The sequence below is a fragment of the Pagrus major genome, chromosome 15 (genome assembly GCF_040436345.1).
Source record: "Pagrus major chromosome 15, Pma_NU_1.0".
Classification (NCBI taxonomy): Eukaryota; Metazoa; Chordata; class Actinopteri; order Spariformes; family Sparidae; genus Pagrus; species Pagrus major.
The window spans coordinates 23,691,590-23,708,878 of NC_133229.1; the positions used below are offsets into that span (position 1 = coordinate 23,691,590).

Genomic DNA, 17,289 nt, shown 5'->3' on the forward strand with positions numbered 1-17,289 from the left:
TGGAAGCAAGAAAGGTGCATTACCTCTCTGTTGTCTGCAACAATGATCAGCTCCACGTACTTGGTTGTCTTCTGAGCATGCCTTTTATGCTGGAGAAAAAGCAGAGATGTTGGATGTAAAAAAAAAAAAAACTTAAGTTATATATCTGACTATTTCCTGGCTGGGTGCAGTGACTTTCTAAAATCACATAACCCCCGTAAAACCACAGCTTGTCTTTTTTACACCTATGGTTTTGTAATGATTACACAAACGAGATTTAATGTGCTCATTGGTGAGAATTAGACGTGGTGATAGACTAATTTTGTTTCATTTGGAAATAGCTTGGCTAGCTGTTTCCCCATTTCCAGTCTTCCTACTAGTGAAGCTAATGGATTGCTTGCTGCAGCTCCTTTCAGCACACAAATATGGGAAACGTATCAATTGTTTCATCAAAATCTTGGTTAAGAAAAAGGAAATAAGCAAGTTTCCCAAAAATGTCAACGTGGTGGTAGGAGAATTTTTGTTACATTTAGAAATAGCTACACCAGCTGTTTGTTGAACTAGCTTTTTTTAAGTGAAGGCTGCAACTAAGCCACCTGCTATTTTATCTCATGTAATTATTAGCATTATTTAACTTAGATATGCCAGGACATCACAGAAAGGCATTCTGGGTCGTGCAGCCTCAGTCAGTGATCTTTTGCACCAATGTCCCATCTGTTAAAGTGGAACTGATGATCTTCTAAAAACGCTGGGCCCAGATATTACTCAGGGGTCATTAAGTACTGTACAGTGGTAAGTTTCTTTTCCTGACTAAAATGGAGGTTTTAATGCTGGGGAATAGTGGCAGATGGATGCTGCACCTGCTCTATGTAAATGATTGGCCAAACCTGCATGTGCCCCCGACTTTGGGCTCTAAGTGCAGATAAAATGTGTCAAGCCCAAGGCAACACCCTCTGGGAACCTGTCCAAACTGACTGGCTTGCCAAATATGCTGATCTTTGGTCAAACGCCCATTAATCTTTCATCGACTGAATGATACCCTTACCCTTTAGAAATTACAATTAAATATGAAAAAAAAAATACTCAAATTGATGACAATATAGCTCTGAACTGTGATACCCAAAGACTCTGATAGGAGCTTTGCAATAAAAGAAAACAACAAACTAATCTCACCCTTGTGTGGAAGGATTGGAAAGGGTTTTTGATGTGGTTTTCAGGGGCAACAGAGGACATGTTGAAACCGTGGCCACAGTCTCCAGGGGTCAGTCTGAGTTCTTCCACTCGGTAGATGACGTGGGTACCGTTGTCATGACCAGGCACCGGCTCAATGATGAATGTCTTGTTTTCAAGTGCGATGAAGCCTCTGCAGAGACAGCAGCGCAAGTCTGAAAACAAAGCTTCAAAGCGTGACCAATCTCTCAAATACAGGATTTGATTGAATGTGGCTCTGATGCCCATTTTTAAAAAAAGGCCAAATGAAACTATGTAACTTTTTAGTTTTTGCAAAGGGGCCAAGCAACACAGATTTTCTAAACCCCAGCCTTGTTAGGGTTAAAACGCCTCATGGCTTTATGCACAAAAGCGCATTCAAATCAGCCTTTTTAATGTGTACTTGTGTTCATATCTCCCATTTCAGATCAATAATATTTATATAATACCTATTATACTTTGTTTTTGTCCTTTCCTTCAGTGTGTTCTATAGATTCCTGTGCGTGTAAAAGAAAATTGAACAGGTCAATGTCCACACCAACAGAAGCTCCTCTCTCCCACAGAAAACACTGCTCCTGAAACGCCTCATCAGTAGCCCCGTCTTTGATTCCGTGACTTCTTGATATCACACTACGTCACCATGTCACACATTTGCATAATCTATGCCTAGCAGCTAGTTTGGCACAGAAGAATTGATTTACCACAGCTGCTCTGCTGTTGTTAGCTATTCTGGCTCAGGCGTGTGCTAACTGACCGATCAGAGCAGACCTTAAAGAGACAGGAGCTAAAACAGAGCGTTTCAGACAGAGGGGGAATACAGTGCTGCAGCACAGGAAAACTGATGTGTTTTTTGAGCTCCAAAGCATGTAAACCTATTCTAGTAGTGACCCAAAATAAAGTTATGAACATGAAAATGAGCAGAATATGTCTCCTTTCAACTTGAATGTTCTTTGTAGCTGTTATTGTGCTGATGAAAAATAAACATTATCTGTGGAACAATGTTTCCTCGTTGTTTAATTAAGCGGAAGATGACATCGTGTATGTTTGGACTTTTTTGCTGTTGCTCAAATCCTCCAGTTGTGGTTGGTCATTAGCAACAGCAAGACGCCAATTACTGCCAAAACAAGTGCAGATATTTACTGAATGCCTCTGTGGACGAAGACAATGAGGTGTGACATTTTCTTCTATTCCTGCGAGTCACACACAAACTTACTGACAGCACGCTTAAGGGGCTTAAGAGCGATGGGCTGCTGTGCAGACTGACTTACGTAAATATAAACATTGCGGTGGCAAATAGCACTTAAAGGGCAGTGTTGAGATGCTGCTTGAATACGAAATGATGTTTATGTTTCTTACCGAAGGCCCGAGCAGGTGCTGAGGGTGACATCAGAGTTGGGATGCGCATCAACTTCCCCATGGTAGTAGCAGTTGTTCTAAAAGAGATAAATTGTTAATTTGACAAAAGCCTTTACATACTGTAGATAAAACATTTTATGCAAAGAAAGCTTCACCCACTGGGTAATGTAATTAAAAATGTATTATATTCAAAAAAACAAGAGCTGCTTTGTCACTGCTCTTATGTGACATCAAAAGAGCAAAAGAGGACGAGATACAGCAGGACTGTGCTGATGCTGTCCTGAGTTGTGTTCTTTTAGAATTACAACAGTAATTTCTGTCCTTCACACAAACAGACCTTTTTGAAATGAATGCAACCTACGCACTTGAAGGAAGAAACAGGAAAACTGACACGGATGGGAGGTGACAGAAATAAGATACTTGTTTTTCCTTCCTTATTCCACCAGAGTGGTCTAGTAGAAGGAAAAGAGGACATTTAAGGCTCCTCAGACACAGTGAAAACACTGTTGTCTGAGCACAAGGAGAGCAGAGGAAGTGACTCTCATTACAGACCTCCATTTACTGTCTAGCAGCACTCCAGCCCTCTTAAATCAACTGCCATTAGTCACTACACTGACCATTTCTCATCCCTAATATTGAACTGCAGGAGGAATTACTTTGGAGTGAGATTTTTTTTTGTTTCCAACAACTTCTGTTTGACAATTACAGTACAATTTACAGAGACAAGTGGTGATGGAATGGAGATTCATTACATTAAGAATAAAAATAGAGCAGCCTCAGGGGCTCTGTGCTTAGGCTATGCTTGACCTAGATTACTTCACCTTTCATACAGGAAAACATCAGGCAGTGATCACGATTGTCTCCCTCGTTATCCTGAATGTGGTTGCGATTTTTAAAGTAGTTAAATGCATTCAAAGTGAAATAATTGCCCATATGTTCATTTTTAGAAGATTTCATGAAGCAAAGAAAAGCATACAGAGACAAAAAACATCTCAGCCCGGTTTTAAAATGAGCTTTTGTGGGTTTGAAAAATCTTTGTAATGACTGACTCACAGGTGGAGTCTCTTTTATCTTTTAATTTGCAGTTCTTTCCTGCTTAGGTTTATTTCACTGGTGTTGACATGTGTGCTCAAGGAGCAGCAGCAAAATCATTATATTTTCACAGATTCTTTTGTCTCATCAAATAATTTACAGACTTGCAGAGTTTATTTACAGTACACGTCTTTCCGCTGATCCCTGATTAACACATGGCTGATTGCTGAGTTCACTGACAGCAGGTACTGGAAGTGTGCAGCTGCGCGAGGCTTATCTGAGACAATACAGTATGTCAATTTGACAGCCTGATGCAATGCTTGTAACATCCTCCCACTTGAAATTAAAGGTGAGAGAGGGAAAGAGTGGAAAACGCTGTTTGCATAACTTTGTGGGAAATAGACCTGTCAGTCATTGCCGAATTACCAAACATTTCTCCTCTGGGCTGTAAGCGACCTGTCAAACTGTCCTCACGGCGTTAAATTAAACAGTGATTGCAATCCAACTTGCAGAGGGGCAAGAGACTCTTAACTTTGGAAAAAAGACCCACTGTTTTTGCAACAACAGAGAAATGCTCCTCTGCAATGGCTGCTACAATGTCTACCTGTCAATCTCTACCTTCTTGAAGTATAAAAAAACCTTCATCATAGAATGAAGAATCAATCTGCCTGCAGATAAACTGATTTTGACAAGGGCCTCACTGAGTGGCCTTCAGAAGTACTTGAAATCCACTTGAAACACCAATTTTTTCTTCATTTTCAAAAGAGTAGCAGGCGCTTTGATTTACACAGCTAGCGTACATGTACACATGGACTAAAACAAGTAGTCTGGAATAGATCAGCTTCTAAAAGGGGATTCAATAACAAAATCCTGATGGCAATGTTGGCGTAAAAACAGCCAGCATGAAACGCAGCTTATCATCAAGTAGGCCACCGGCTAGACGGCCTGGTCAGAACCAGCCAGAGGCTTTCAAATGGATCACATGATAGTTATTAAAGAACAATCCTAAATTTGATTTTTAACCAATGCTTAAAACAAAAAAGTGTAGATTATCATCAGTGATACTGATCTTGCGTAAGTAAAAGAACATCTGTCTACATGAACGTTTTTAAGGGTCAGTTTTTATAGCACGACTACAGAGCGCCACTGCACATCAGCTGGACCATAAATGTCAGAAGCGCTCGAGTGCCACCGTACCGTGAAGTTGTGAGCACCGGTGACTGCACTTCCATCCTCCCGGTAATGTGTCTCAGTGTAATGGCTTGCAAAAAGGCCCCTAAGAAGAGAAGAAAAAAAGGAAAACAGACACATCAAACACCCAGGTACTTTTTCAAAACCGTGAATCTGAATGGATTAAAAAAGTCTGTGTTTTAAGATGACGAAGAAATCTATCGCCTTAGTTGACTTTTTATGTAGATTCAGTGTTGCTTGGGAGGATTTGGGGGACAATGTAGACGAAATGCTGAGGCATTCTGAGGCAAGAAGGGACTTGATTTTCTGTGAATTTATTAGGTGATTTGTACGTGTCCTTGAATCCCCTGGCATTCAGCATGACTGAGTAGAATCCCTGCTGAGGTAATTATTTTGTGCATGTGCTTTTCTGTGCATTTGTGTGTATGTGGATGTATTTTAAACGGACTATCAATGTGTGTGTGTTTTCCTCCTAAGGCCATGAGCAGATGGACACAGTGAGTGAGCCCCACCCCAAGCATTGGCAAAGGAGCAGCAGGAACACCCATCTTTTGCAGCTGCATAATCACTCTGACATCAGGCAGGATGAGTGTGAATGTGTGTGTGTGTATGTATGAGAAAGACCGAGAGAGCACAAGCAAGTGAGAATGAAATGGCAAGCGAAAAATGCAGGAAAGTGACATTTTTTTTCTCCCTGTGTGACATGATTTAAGATTCCTGTCCACAACATTAAAAAACTCACTATGCCACAGGCCAAAGGTGAATCTAATACCAAGCAGTCACTTTAATTTGTATTCTAAGTGCATTACTGCCACATTGAAACAAGTTTGAGAAAAGCAAATTGGCTGACTTTTATCTGTAAAAAACATAGGATTCATAAAGACAGAAGGGGATATGGAGGGGATTTAAAAAACTGGAGTGCAGTGTTTGTCCAAACCACAGTGGGAATCATTCATATCCCACAGCTCTCTGTCATCACACGCAGCTTGCAAGGACCACGAACCAGAATTAGATTTGAGTGGATGGAGCCAAAATTTACTTTTTTTTCACACTCCAGGACCATTCAATATCTTAACTGTCAGTTTAAAGTTCATTTCTTCCGACCTGTTTAAAAACGGATCAATCCTCGGCGGCCCTAGCCCAACCACATTTAACTTCATTAAATACTTATTATCACTTTAATGTGCCTTATCATGCTATTAGCAAGCTCTAAACCAAATCCGATAAGCCAGCGGCCAGTAATCACTTTAAAGGGCCCCGGTATGTTTCATTAAAAATGTATGACACATCAGAGGCTGGTGTGTGCTTAATGGAAAATCCCCAAATATGTGTCTTTATGCTTAACTTGCAAAAGCAGTGAGACTGACAAACATAACACCAACACAATACTGTGATGATTTTATTGAAATGAGGGCAAATTCAAAATGCTCTAATGCACGATACAGTAAAGACTTAAAGGATTTGTGTCACGTGAGCAGTAATTCCAAGCGAATGCTCCCGTGCTGTATTTTGGGGGCACATTTAGGAGAGCCAGCTTTGGGCAGCCCCTGGTACGATGACACATACTGTATTAAAGCTTCTGGTTTTACATGGTGGAATCTGCCTGTAATCAACTCCTTGGCAAGAGTACACACAGATTATGAGGGCATGAATGTTTACTGAGTATTTGAAGAGAGTTTCCTCTGCCCTTCGCCGGCTGCCTTTTAGCTCTGTGGTGTGGGATTGTGCATCTCCCGCAGCTGAAAATGACCCTGCTGATGTTCAGACGCCCTTGGTCACCATATCTCATTAATGTTTCCTTCTTTTTACTATCCCAGTGCAGAGAAAAAATATGAGCTGTTGGACCTTTAAAAAAGCAGGCGTTGGTTTTACTTTCTCCTGAGCACATTCAAAAGAACGATTTGACATTTTCTTTGAGAGCCGATAGAGAATGTCATCCTCACTGCAACCAAGATGTGCCGTGTTTTTCCACTAAACAGAAAGCAATGGAGGATAGCGAGTTTCTCTGTGAATACCAGAACTATTCCATGTGATTATGCCTCCTTTAGCAACAGCTACACACCTAAATCCATATTTTTGTCAAGAGGAACATGCAGCCAATCAAGTGCAATTCAGATGGAGAACACAAGGTGAGAATTGGAGTGAAAATCACTCAGGACCAGCAGGAACCCAGTGTAAACTCTGCAAGTGTTGCTCTCAGTTTTGCTCTTGGATGATACAGGAGACAGGTTGGGGAATTTATGAATGGAACAGGAATACATTACTTTTGATGGATGTGCAAAATTACTTTCTTTCTTCACTCCACATGAGGAAGACGAGAGTCTCAGCCTAAAAATTTCCATTCATTCAAAAACTGCCATTGTATAATAAATTGTAGCTTGTGTTATGAAGTGCCCTGTGAAAAGACAGCGTGAGTCTTTGCTATTTTTCTGCTTGTTAATATTTACTTCTGATAAACTGAACATTTTCCTTCTTCAGAAAAGTTATATAAATCTCCTGTAATTGCTTCAGTCAATAACCATTGATTCAATGCTCCTAAGTGTGTGTTGCGATTCATTAGACACAGTCTAACATCTAATTAATGTTTCACTAATGGTCACCCAGGTTAATTGTGATGAATGAGGGGCTCTTTAATAGCGCCTCGGGGAGGCAGAAAATACTGTTATTTGTCTTAAAATATAATCTCCCATCTCTTTTCTTAAGCATCTAACAAAGTGCTCCTCAGAATTAATTAAATTTCTCGGAAAATTAATTTTAAGCATTATTTCATACAGCTTTCCACACTTTTCTTCGCAGCCTTGGTCTCACGTTGGTTGAACATGTAGAAGTACGATTTGACCTTTGTGATTCTTTGTCATCCTTTTAGCTTCCCTGACCCCTGATATATCAGATAATTCTCTTGACCCAAGTGAATTGCTGAAACATATTGTATCCGACACAGCAAGTGTAGGGTAGCAGTGAATGAACGGCTGCCATATGACGAGCACAATGCAGGGACCAAACAGGCAAGGACACACTAGAAAAAGTAATTACAGTGGACCATACAAAGCCCATCTTCCTTTTTCTGCTGTATGAAAAAAGCCTCAGATTTGACGTTCTGTCATATCTGAAATAACGGGAGATAGAAATGTTGTTGCTGCTGACGCCAACGTGTTTTGGTGAGTTTTATTTGAAAAGAACAAATCAAACGCAGCAGACACAGGCTCACAACACTGGCATAATTGATGAAGCCCAAACTCGATGTGTCACACGTTGTTTACATGAGTCGTTGTTTTTAATATCATCCTTTTCTCAGGCATCCACAGAGCACGATATTCTGTGCAAATTTACAGCGCTGAGCCTAATTTACATATATGTGACTCCATGCCTCATGTAATAATTCACCATTACACAAAGCCCCTTGAGCATGAAACCATTTGAGAGAAATGTGGCTCCTCTTGCAGTATCTCTGCTTCCTTTGAAGACTGCTAACTTCAATGATTTCTTTTAATCCCCTCTACCCCACGAGCCTAACCCTAAGCCTTCCTATAGCTATAGCTACTTATGGTGCTACTGTATGCCGAACTTGAAAAAGAGGAGACTACTACAGAAGGAGGGAGAGATGACGAGGAGGAACTAAAGAGGTGTGGTTGACAAGTCTAATTCAATTTCCACATACAGATACGTTCCAAATTGATTTACATACAGCTCAATGTCCCTTCAGCTTAGGCTTGGCTGTAGCGGGTGCACTGGAGTGTACAAAGCCAGCAAAGCAAGAGAAAACTAGGGAGAGACGGAGATGAGGGTGGGAGGAGTGAAGGGAGCAGAAAAATCCCTAAACTGCAGAATTAGAGGAGTGCCTTCCTTCACTCTTCTTTTCTGGCTTTGTAAAAGATTACTCATGTACATTTGCGCTCCTCTTGGTAAAAACTGTAGCCTGTAATAACAGTGAGTCATAAAATGAATCTGGTATTTACAGGTCCCAGTTTTAACTTTTAACAGTTTGTTATCGGGCTTCCCGGTATATTTATGTGCTGCATTTTTATTCAGGCAGGTTGTGTCCCTAATATTGATGGCGTCAAGCAACGCTAGTAGCTCTCTGAGCCTGTATTTAGGCTGAATGCAAAAAAAATTTCAGCTCAATGCCACATTAGGCCTCCAGGACAAGCGGCAGGCTCTGAAGCCAGTTTTCGAGTGGCCAAACTGTGTAATGACATGGTCAAGTGATGCACCTGTGGAAAAGTCAGAGGAGCACTGAAGTCAGATGGGGTTATCCTCTGGGAACATGACTTTCTGCACCAAATTAAATGCCAGTTCATCAAGCAGATGTAGAGATATTTTGATGGACTATTTTTTTTAAAAATTCAAATCTGCTGGAGACGCTACAATGTTGCAAAATTTGTACCAAATTTAATTGCAATCCATCCAATAGTTTTGATATATTCACTCCATCCACAGAGGAAAAGTCATTGGATTAACAAAGCCATTGGAATACATTGGAATAAATTGCATGGGAATCTATGCTATACTTGTCAAGATTCTTCAGTCTCGATCAAAGTGGTGGACCAGTCCTGCTGCTAGTTTGGCTAGAAAGCCGGATTAATGAGAGAGAGGGCTAAAATTTTCCAATATAAACACTCCAGCAGGCAGCAGACTAATATCAAACAAGCAGGCTGATGGGGCAAACCTATTTAAATATTGACTGACCAAAGCAAAGATAGCTCCTTAATGAGTCAAGATCCCTCTTTGCTTCGAAAAATAAGCCACACAGAGGGCAGCTTGTTTAACTTTCAAATCATTCTGCATTGAGTTCACAAAGGGCTAGATGACGACACTTTCCCCGAAATAAGATTCTCATCTTTGGGAAATAAAAGAAAGAAAACCAAATTCTGAGACAAAACAACATTCTAAATTGTTTATTGAGACTAAAATGGTCAGGGCCCACATCTTACAAGCAACAGTGATGAGTAAGTTATAACTTGCTTTTACAGTTGCCATTCGGTTCAGATCCAAATGCAAACCTGCCTTTTTGACGTTCAATCACCAAGAGAGAACACTCATTCAAACAACTTTCTTTGTCTGTGTCTCTCACCTCAGGCTTCAAAGCGCTGTGTGTGATGTGGTGCCCAAGGCGAGTGAAGTCATCACATCAGTAAAACAAGCCGCAGAGGGAGAAACAAGGCTCTCTGCACTAGAAGGAGTTGAATGATGAATCATGGTACAGTGATGCAGTCAGGGAAGGCTGACTCTCTCTCTCTCTCTCACACACACACACACACACACACACTCTCTTTAAAATGAACAAAATCACAGGCATTCATGGAAAAATACATGAAAAAAGGCATTTTCCCGTTTGAGCTACATCACTGACCATATGATCTCCTTCATGACTGCTTGACTTGCTACTAAAGAAGACTATAGGTCTAGTGATAATATATGGGTGTTGACAGAAATGATGGAAAGAATCTTCTGAAGGTCAGACAACATTTCTCTAAAAGGAGACAGTTTGATAACGCTGATGTACGGCAGCTACCCATACTGGACACTCGTCCGATCACTTTACAGCACACGGTGGAAGGTGATTGGTGTTACTGTATAAAAACAAGTCTTAATATAAATGTAGGTATTCATAGCGTGGGCTTGTGCATCAGACATTGCTCGAGCACGTGAGAGTCTGAAGAACTCAGAGACCCCTGGAGTCAGTTTCTTTTCTCTTGGTATTCCTCTGACATATCATCTTTACATCTCCATAGGATTTTATTTTCTTTAATAGCACCCTTATGGTAACCTTACCTTTTATGATTCCAGATCTTCTTTTTGCCACTCGTTGCTTTTTACTGGCACTGCTTTTTACGACCATAGTCTTAAAAAGTCTTGAATTGATAACAGCATTTAGGTAAAAATGCAAGGCTGCAGGTGCAGAATGGGGATTAAAAAGGCTGTGGTGTCAAGCCCCAAACCTTTTTATACCTTTAATGAAATCACACACCAGGTGGGTGTGAAACATTGCAATTTGTACCGAAGCTATATCAATGTGATTATTTCCCTCGGTTGTGAGCTAAAGCAATCACCACAGCTAACAGCAGCGAGGTACAGCAGAGCTGTTAAAGAATGAACTGTTTCATAGCTGCTGGCCTACATGTCCGGAATATTTAACACCATAAAACAATTCCCACACTAAACATATTTTTCCTCGTAACCGTACAAAGTGCATGATGTCATATTCCCCCTGCGGCCTTTAAAAGGGAATAGTTGGTCGAATCAGCGGGAGGGAAAATGCGCTCATCTACAGTAAGAGTGAAGCCTGTACATGAATCCAGGCCAACCATCTAACTACTCTGTACGGCCAGCTGCTTTAACGCTGCCTCATCCATTTTGTCCATCTCATGCAAAATTAGCCGCTGGCGTTTGTATCCTCTCCACTTATTGCACCACTGAGGCTGTTTGTTGTAATTAAAGCATCGGGCTTTCGCAGCTTAACATTAGACCGTTGTGAATGTGAAATGTGTGGCTAACAGAGTGTTTGAATTCTCTATTACTCCAACAAACCAGTTTCTGGGCACCGGATGATAACGGCACAAGCCCAAAATGCCTGGAGGCAATATCCCCCCCAACTACCAAGCAGTGAAGCATAAACTGTCTATGTATGGTGAGTAACATACTGTATGCTCTTCATAGCAGAGCGATGAATACATGCTTGATCAATCATTGAAGTAATGGATGAAAACAGTTAAGGAGCTCATTATCTTCAATCGCTTATCACTGAGGAACAGTTCAAATCCACCATCAACCTGGAAGATTTTCTGCATGAAGAAAAAAGTTTATTTACTTTAAGAGGTTCCATTGAAAACTTCTACATGCTTTTTTCTAGTCTCTTTACCTCCCTTAACTCATTTAATAAATTATCTACGATATTTTATTGCCAGCAATTGTTTTGGGCAGAGTACCGAATGAAGAGGAAAGAATATCATACTTTTCCATATTTATGGCAATAATTTGTTTTTATTTTACTGTTTAGTTAAGTTTTTTTGTATTTTTTATCTTGTGAAGGGGGAGTCACCCAGGTTTGATGTGATTTTCCTGCAGGTGACTGGGTCAGGCGAATGGTTCTGCTGTTTTGAGTAGGTGGGTGAAAAAATGAAGGTGAACGTGTTCTATGACTTTATTGTTGCTGTACCATTAATTTAACATGTTTCCAATAAAAATCATTAACATCTTTGTTGTTTTCCTCAAGGGAAAGTATGATTCTCCAAATTGATGATTCAATTTGACTTTCGATATTAAGGTCACAATTCAGCACTGGCGGTTATGCAATTGTTAGACTCGCATCTGGATTTCTAAGAGCAAGAGTCATTTACATTTTGCAGGTTAGGGCTAGGCAGGTTCACATAACTTTAACCAAAAATACAGATTTGAGAGTTCAACATAAAAATGCCACCTGTTTGGTTCCTCAAACCTGTCCGCAGTAAACCATCTTTTCAGGCAAATCAATAAAGGATCTCTGGCAGTGTGTCTGGAAGTGCAGCTGCAGGCTACCAGTTAGCAAGCCCCCAGCTTACATCTCACGCTTACATAAAACATTTTACTTCAAATACTGGAGTGAGATGAAAAGAAGCATCTGTAGCCGCAATGTTTTCAATTAACCCATTTAAAATGGTGTGAACCCAATAAAAAACTGGCACATCATGCCTGAATAATGATTCAGGTAATAAATCTAAAATGAATTACTATAAAGAAAATACTGAACACATTATATCTTTGAACAATTTGCCCAAAGCTTGATTATTTGCATACGTGCCAGGCAGAAGATCAAGGCTATTTTACCTCATCTAATGTTGTTCTGCAAAGTGAAGCTGATATATGGATAACAAGTGTGTGCAGTAGCATCAAACCTTCATTAAAAGTTTGTGAAAAGAAGTATTCTAAACAACCTCTGGAAATAGTTTTTGCATGCCTGCCCAGTACTGAGATGAACAGTTTTTTGCTTTTGCTGCTTCAATATTCCCATCCATAACAAGCTACACACCGGAACTAATGAGTGACTAGGGATCTTCAAGGGAGGTGGCCTATTATTATTCATTGAAAAAGAGTAAACAAATGCATAAATGTTAATGTCAGAGGGTTCCTATCTGTCCAATTAATCTATGGTGGCTCCCCTGGGCAGCCTCATTGTTCAGCCATACTTTTTTGTCTTCAGGGGAAATATGCAATTAAGAGCTGAACAAAAAAAAAGAAAGATGTTTTTTGTCTTTCTTTTTTCTCTCCTTGCCTTTTATTTTTGTCTTACTCCATCATTTCTTTAAAACTGGCGCATATCAATGTGAATCATCTCCTCACACCCAGCCATGTCATCCACACATTTGCTCATTTTTTAAAATCCTAAAAGTTGACAAACTGACTTTAAACTTCAAGCTGTAAGGAGCACTTGTGCTGCACAAGACAACTGTTTTAATATAACAAGTCGTCGCTCCGCTGACTGCACACATCCCCAGAACATCAGCTCTACAGTCCCAGACCCCATGGAGCATTTCTTCCCCTCCTCTTAAAAAACGCCACACGTCATTAAACCCACTCTTTACACTTTACACGGATGCTGCACTGATTCTCCAATAAGATAATAGCATGCACTCTGTCATTCTCCACCCCATTACCTTGCAAACATGGTGGAGATGGAAACTTTCACTCGGCACTGATGTATCATTTTAACATGAGGATCAGGGTGAGCAATCCGTCACCGATGCTGATGCGGTGTAACTTGAGTTGTCATGGCTGCTGGGTATTGAGCAGGAGATGTCAATTATTGGATGGGCTACGGGTGGTAAAACAACAAGTGCTTTTAAGTTAATCAGAGGCCTGATTTTGAGTTTCTTGCTGGGAGACACTTGACATTTCTCTGATAGCTAAAGCCAGTGTGAGCAGTCTGGAGCACATCAATGTCTAAAATACAATACTGCACTGCATTTATCTGCCCGCTGACCACAGGGTACAGAGGTCACAAAGCCATTGGTCTCTCAATAAGGTCTATAAAAGGATCTATAGAAGAAATGTCACTGATCTTCAATAGTTTAATCACAGACAGCATGAGCTGCATTCTTTTAGGTTTGGCCATCATTCATAATGGTGATAATAACTAGGGCAGCAACTTGCGATTATATCCTTGTCAATTAATCTGTCTATTACTTTCTCAATTAGAAGTAAAAAAATAAACAGAACAGAACAAATTCACATTAAGAATCTGGAATTTGAAAATGTTGACTAATTCAAATTAAATGATTTAATAATTAGCGATTCATTTAATAGTTGACAACTAATCAATTATCACGACAGCTCTAATAATACCATTGCAATTGCCAATTAATAGTTGACATCTATGGAAGCAGAAACATTGTTAAAAAGAAGTCAGGCAGTGCAAGAAACACCAGCAGTCCGGCAAATAAAATAAAAATAAATGTGCTGTCTGTTGAAACATCCATCCCAGTTTACAGATTGAATTCTGATCCATGTTTGACATACTGTGCTTGCCCTAATTGTGCGGTCACAATTTTTTTCAGCATCACTGGAGCCTATTACATTTCAGCTGTGCTTACTTTTAATTTAACCTCCAAATAAAGTGGTTTAAATTCTTGTGTTGTCATGGTCCCAGATGTCAGCAATTATTTCAGTGAGTAAAATAATATCACAACATATAAAGAGATGACCAAACTGACCAAACATGTAAAGAGATGTCAAACCCAGTTTAACCACATAAAAAACATTTAATAAACATTAAATACTTAAAATAATAAATATGAACCATAAATGTACAATGTTTCTGTTCCAAAAGAACATATTTATCTCTTTCAGTATACATCTATCTGTTTCTACAACAAAGCAGCAATAGTACGTTACTGTTTTCTTCCCACTGGCTTCTGTGTTTATACACACAGCGTGTCGATTCATTGTGCTGCTGCCCCTGTGTTGTCAAGTTCAACATGGACCCATTCAGCAAAAAATCCCCTCTATCAGTGATGTCGGTGATGCACTTCCTCTCTACCTTGTTTTCCAGGTCACATCTGGATTTATTATGAACACCGCTTCCTCTCATGTGTGCACTGGGCTACCTTGTGTGTGTGTGATTGTGTGTGTGCATACATCTGTGCTGCATGTAAACACTCCTGACCTTTTAAACTAATGAATACAAGCCCTCTAATCACTGATAAAGCTGTTTGACATAATGTACTGAAACCGGCAGTATGCGACCTGCCAGAGTTCTGAAATACATTTCATACATTATGTTCAGTCACCACACATTTGTGATTTCAGAAAGTGATCTCAATCTGGAATCTGGATCTGGAACATACATGATAATGCAGGTGTAAACTGCTGCAGAACAGGAGCTTTAGTTCAGAAGCAATCTCGATAATCCCTTTAATCTGTATCTTATATCACCTGTATGTGCTGATAGCAAGGGGAGCGATATTGTTGGCATTAACAATATCAGATAAACACCAGTGAGAGAGGGAAACAGTTGCTGAGCTGTGCTGTCTCAGGCAGAACAGTAGTTATTTCTCATGGGTCCACTACAAATGACCCATTCTGTGCCATGCTGAAATATAGAGGATGTGAATCACACACAAAGCAATTTCTACTTTAAAAAGAATGTCTCATTAAAGCTTTTATATCAAGCTTTTATAGCAAAGGGTTTTAGGAGGTTGTGTGTGAAATGTGATGATGATACACCCTACTACATGCTGCTTCCCTGGCCTAGGAACTGCAGTTTGGTGACAAATTGTACACTAATGGCTGTATCCTGTCATAGACAAATGCATGGATGTGCATTATAATGTAAAGTTCGCGCATGCATTTTATTATCTTGAGAAATGTATCTATGTACAGCGAGGTAATGTAATCACTCATGTACCACGCTCTACAGGATGTTTCCTGCTGATGCAGATAAATGATGCCCACGATAAATAGGGATATTATGCACCATCAACATCTGTAGCCCCACTCCACCACATCAAAAACTCCAACGCAGATAATAGATTTTCTACTCACCTACACTGAGGCAATGGTTCACTCTACTGACACCATACAGAGCATATCAGGGTCTAATTTAGTCTTTTTTAAGGAGTTTGAGAACAAGGCTGCAAATGCGTCACCTCTGTACTCTCATTTGGAGGTTCTTACTCTCTGTTAAGAGCTCAGAAACGAACCAGAAAACCGCTTACGCTTACAGGATCCTAATTGTTCTGCTGGCCAGCACCCTTGACAGGTGACCCGCTCTCTGTTCAGTATATGTAAGGTTAAAAGCAGTTAAAATTGGGAGATGTTCACATTAATGAGAAATGAACACGTACTCTCCGAAACACAAAACACAACCTGACCACACTGGCTGTGACAACACCCTCGCCATCCTCTCTCTACTGCTGCAGGCCCCTAAAAATAGGTCTGTGGAAGCGAACAAATAGATGATGTCATATGCTGACTACTGCATAAGTGCATTCATGTACTTAACTGGTTCATCGAAAGCAAAATTAGGGCAATAAGTGGAGCACATTGAATTTTATGTATATAATACATCTGCACTCCAACGAAGTTTATAGGTAAAATAGTTTTATTGTACTGAAAATATACAAATAAACAAGCTGATTCCAGCTCAATGTGAATAACGTCATGCAAGAACTTTATTACAAGTTAGAAGTTAAGTGATTTTTTTTAGGGCCAAATCAATTTAAACTATCCGTTGGTCCAAAAAAATAAAAAGGTTTAAGACTGATCTTCCCCAGAGATCTCTTGGGTCTGGGAAATTAATCACACTTTTAGGGAATGAGAGAGGCAAAGAGAGGAAGTGAACGTACAACAGGGAGAGACTTAAAGAGAAGAAAACATGGACTTTGAGCTAGCTTGGCTCTGATGCTTGGCTCTGATCCCATCGGTCAAAAAACTACCACTCTAATCTTTTCCCCAAGAAACACCTAGACTGCTCTCTCTCCCTCTCTCTCACTTTTTTTTTTCTTATTGTCCTTCAAGACTGGGCAACTTTCCCCAAGGGCGCTCTGCATTATCCACAAACTCTTTAGCCAACTAATTAAAGATGGCAGGAGGCAATATGTGATTACTGTGTGCTCTAAGCTTAACAAAAACTACAACCACAATGTCATCAGAGGGGAAACGAGGTGACATTCACTATCAGATCAATACTCAAACAGACAGGATGTGTAAAAGTACTATAACAGTGTGCTCCTGATCTCATGGTTCCGGACAAGATGTGTGTTTTGGGATAGTTGTCTCTACACACAATGTTTAAGGGGAGCTGGAAGAGATCTGACTGCCAAAGTGTTTTTTTTTATTCTCTACCTGACAAAACGCCAGCAGCAGGTAAATGACTTACAGCCACTGCAGTAAACCTGTATGAATCTCTTGTCTTAGGTTGTTGGGAATTGATATTTTGTGTACCAGCAAGACAATGAAAATACGATCCAAGAGGGATGGATGAGTGGTAGATCAATCATTTTTAAGGCATATCAGACACTCACAGATTACAAAGTAAAATACAGTTTT

The 17,289-nt window shown here is 40.1% G+C and overlaps 1 protein-coding gene across 2 annotated transcripts in view; it reads right to left on the reverse strand.

Annotated features, from left to right (window-relative positions):
* Positions 1–17,289, reverse strand: part of adam12b (ADAM metallopeptidase domain 12b) — an 83,907-nt gene that overhangs the window by 43,455 nt on the left and 23,163 nt on the right. Inside the window, exons 4-7 of one of the 2 annotated variants that reach the window (XM_073481891.1) lie at positions 4,774–4,852; positions 2,545–2,621; positions 1,153–1,342; positions 24–89 (exon numbers count right to left, since the gene is read on the reverse strand). In XM_073481891.1, coding sequence (XP_073337992.1) covers positions 24–89; positions 1,153–1,342; positions 2,545–2,621; positions 4,774–4,852 — 412 coding nt within the window. Of the gene's footprint in view, positions 1–23; positions 90–1,152; positions 1,365–2,544; positions 2,622–4,773; positions 4,853–17,289 lie in introns of both variants that reach the window. The other variant, XM_073481892.1, reaches the window with a different exon arrangement.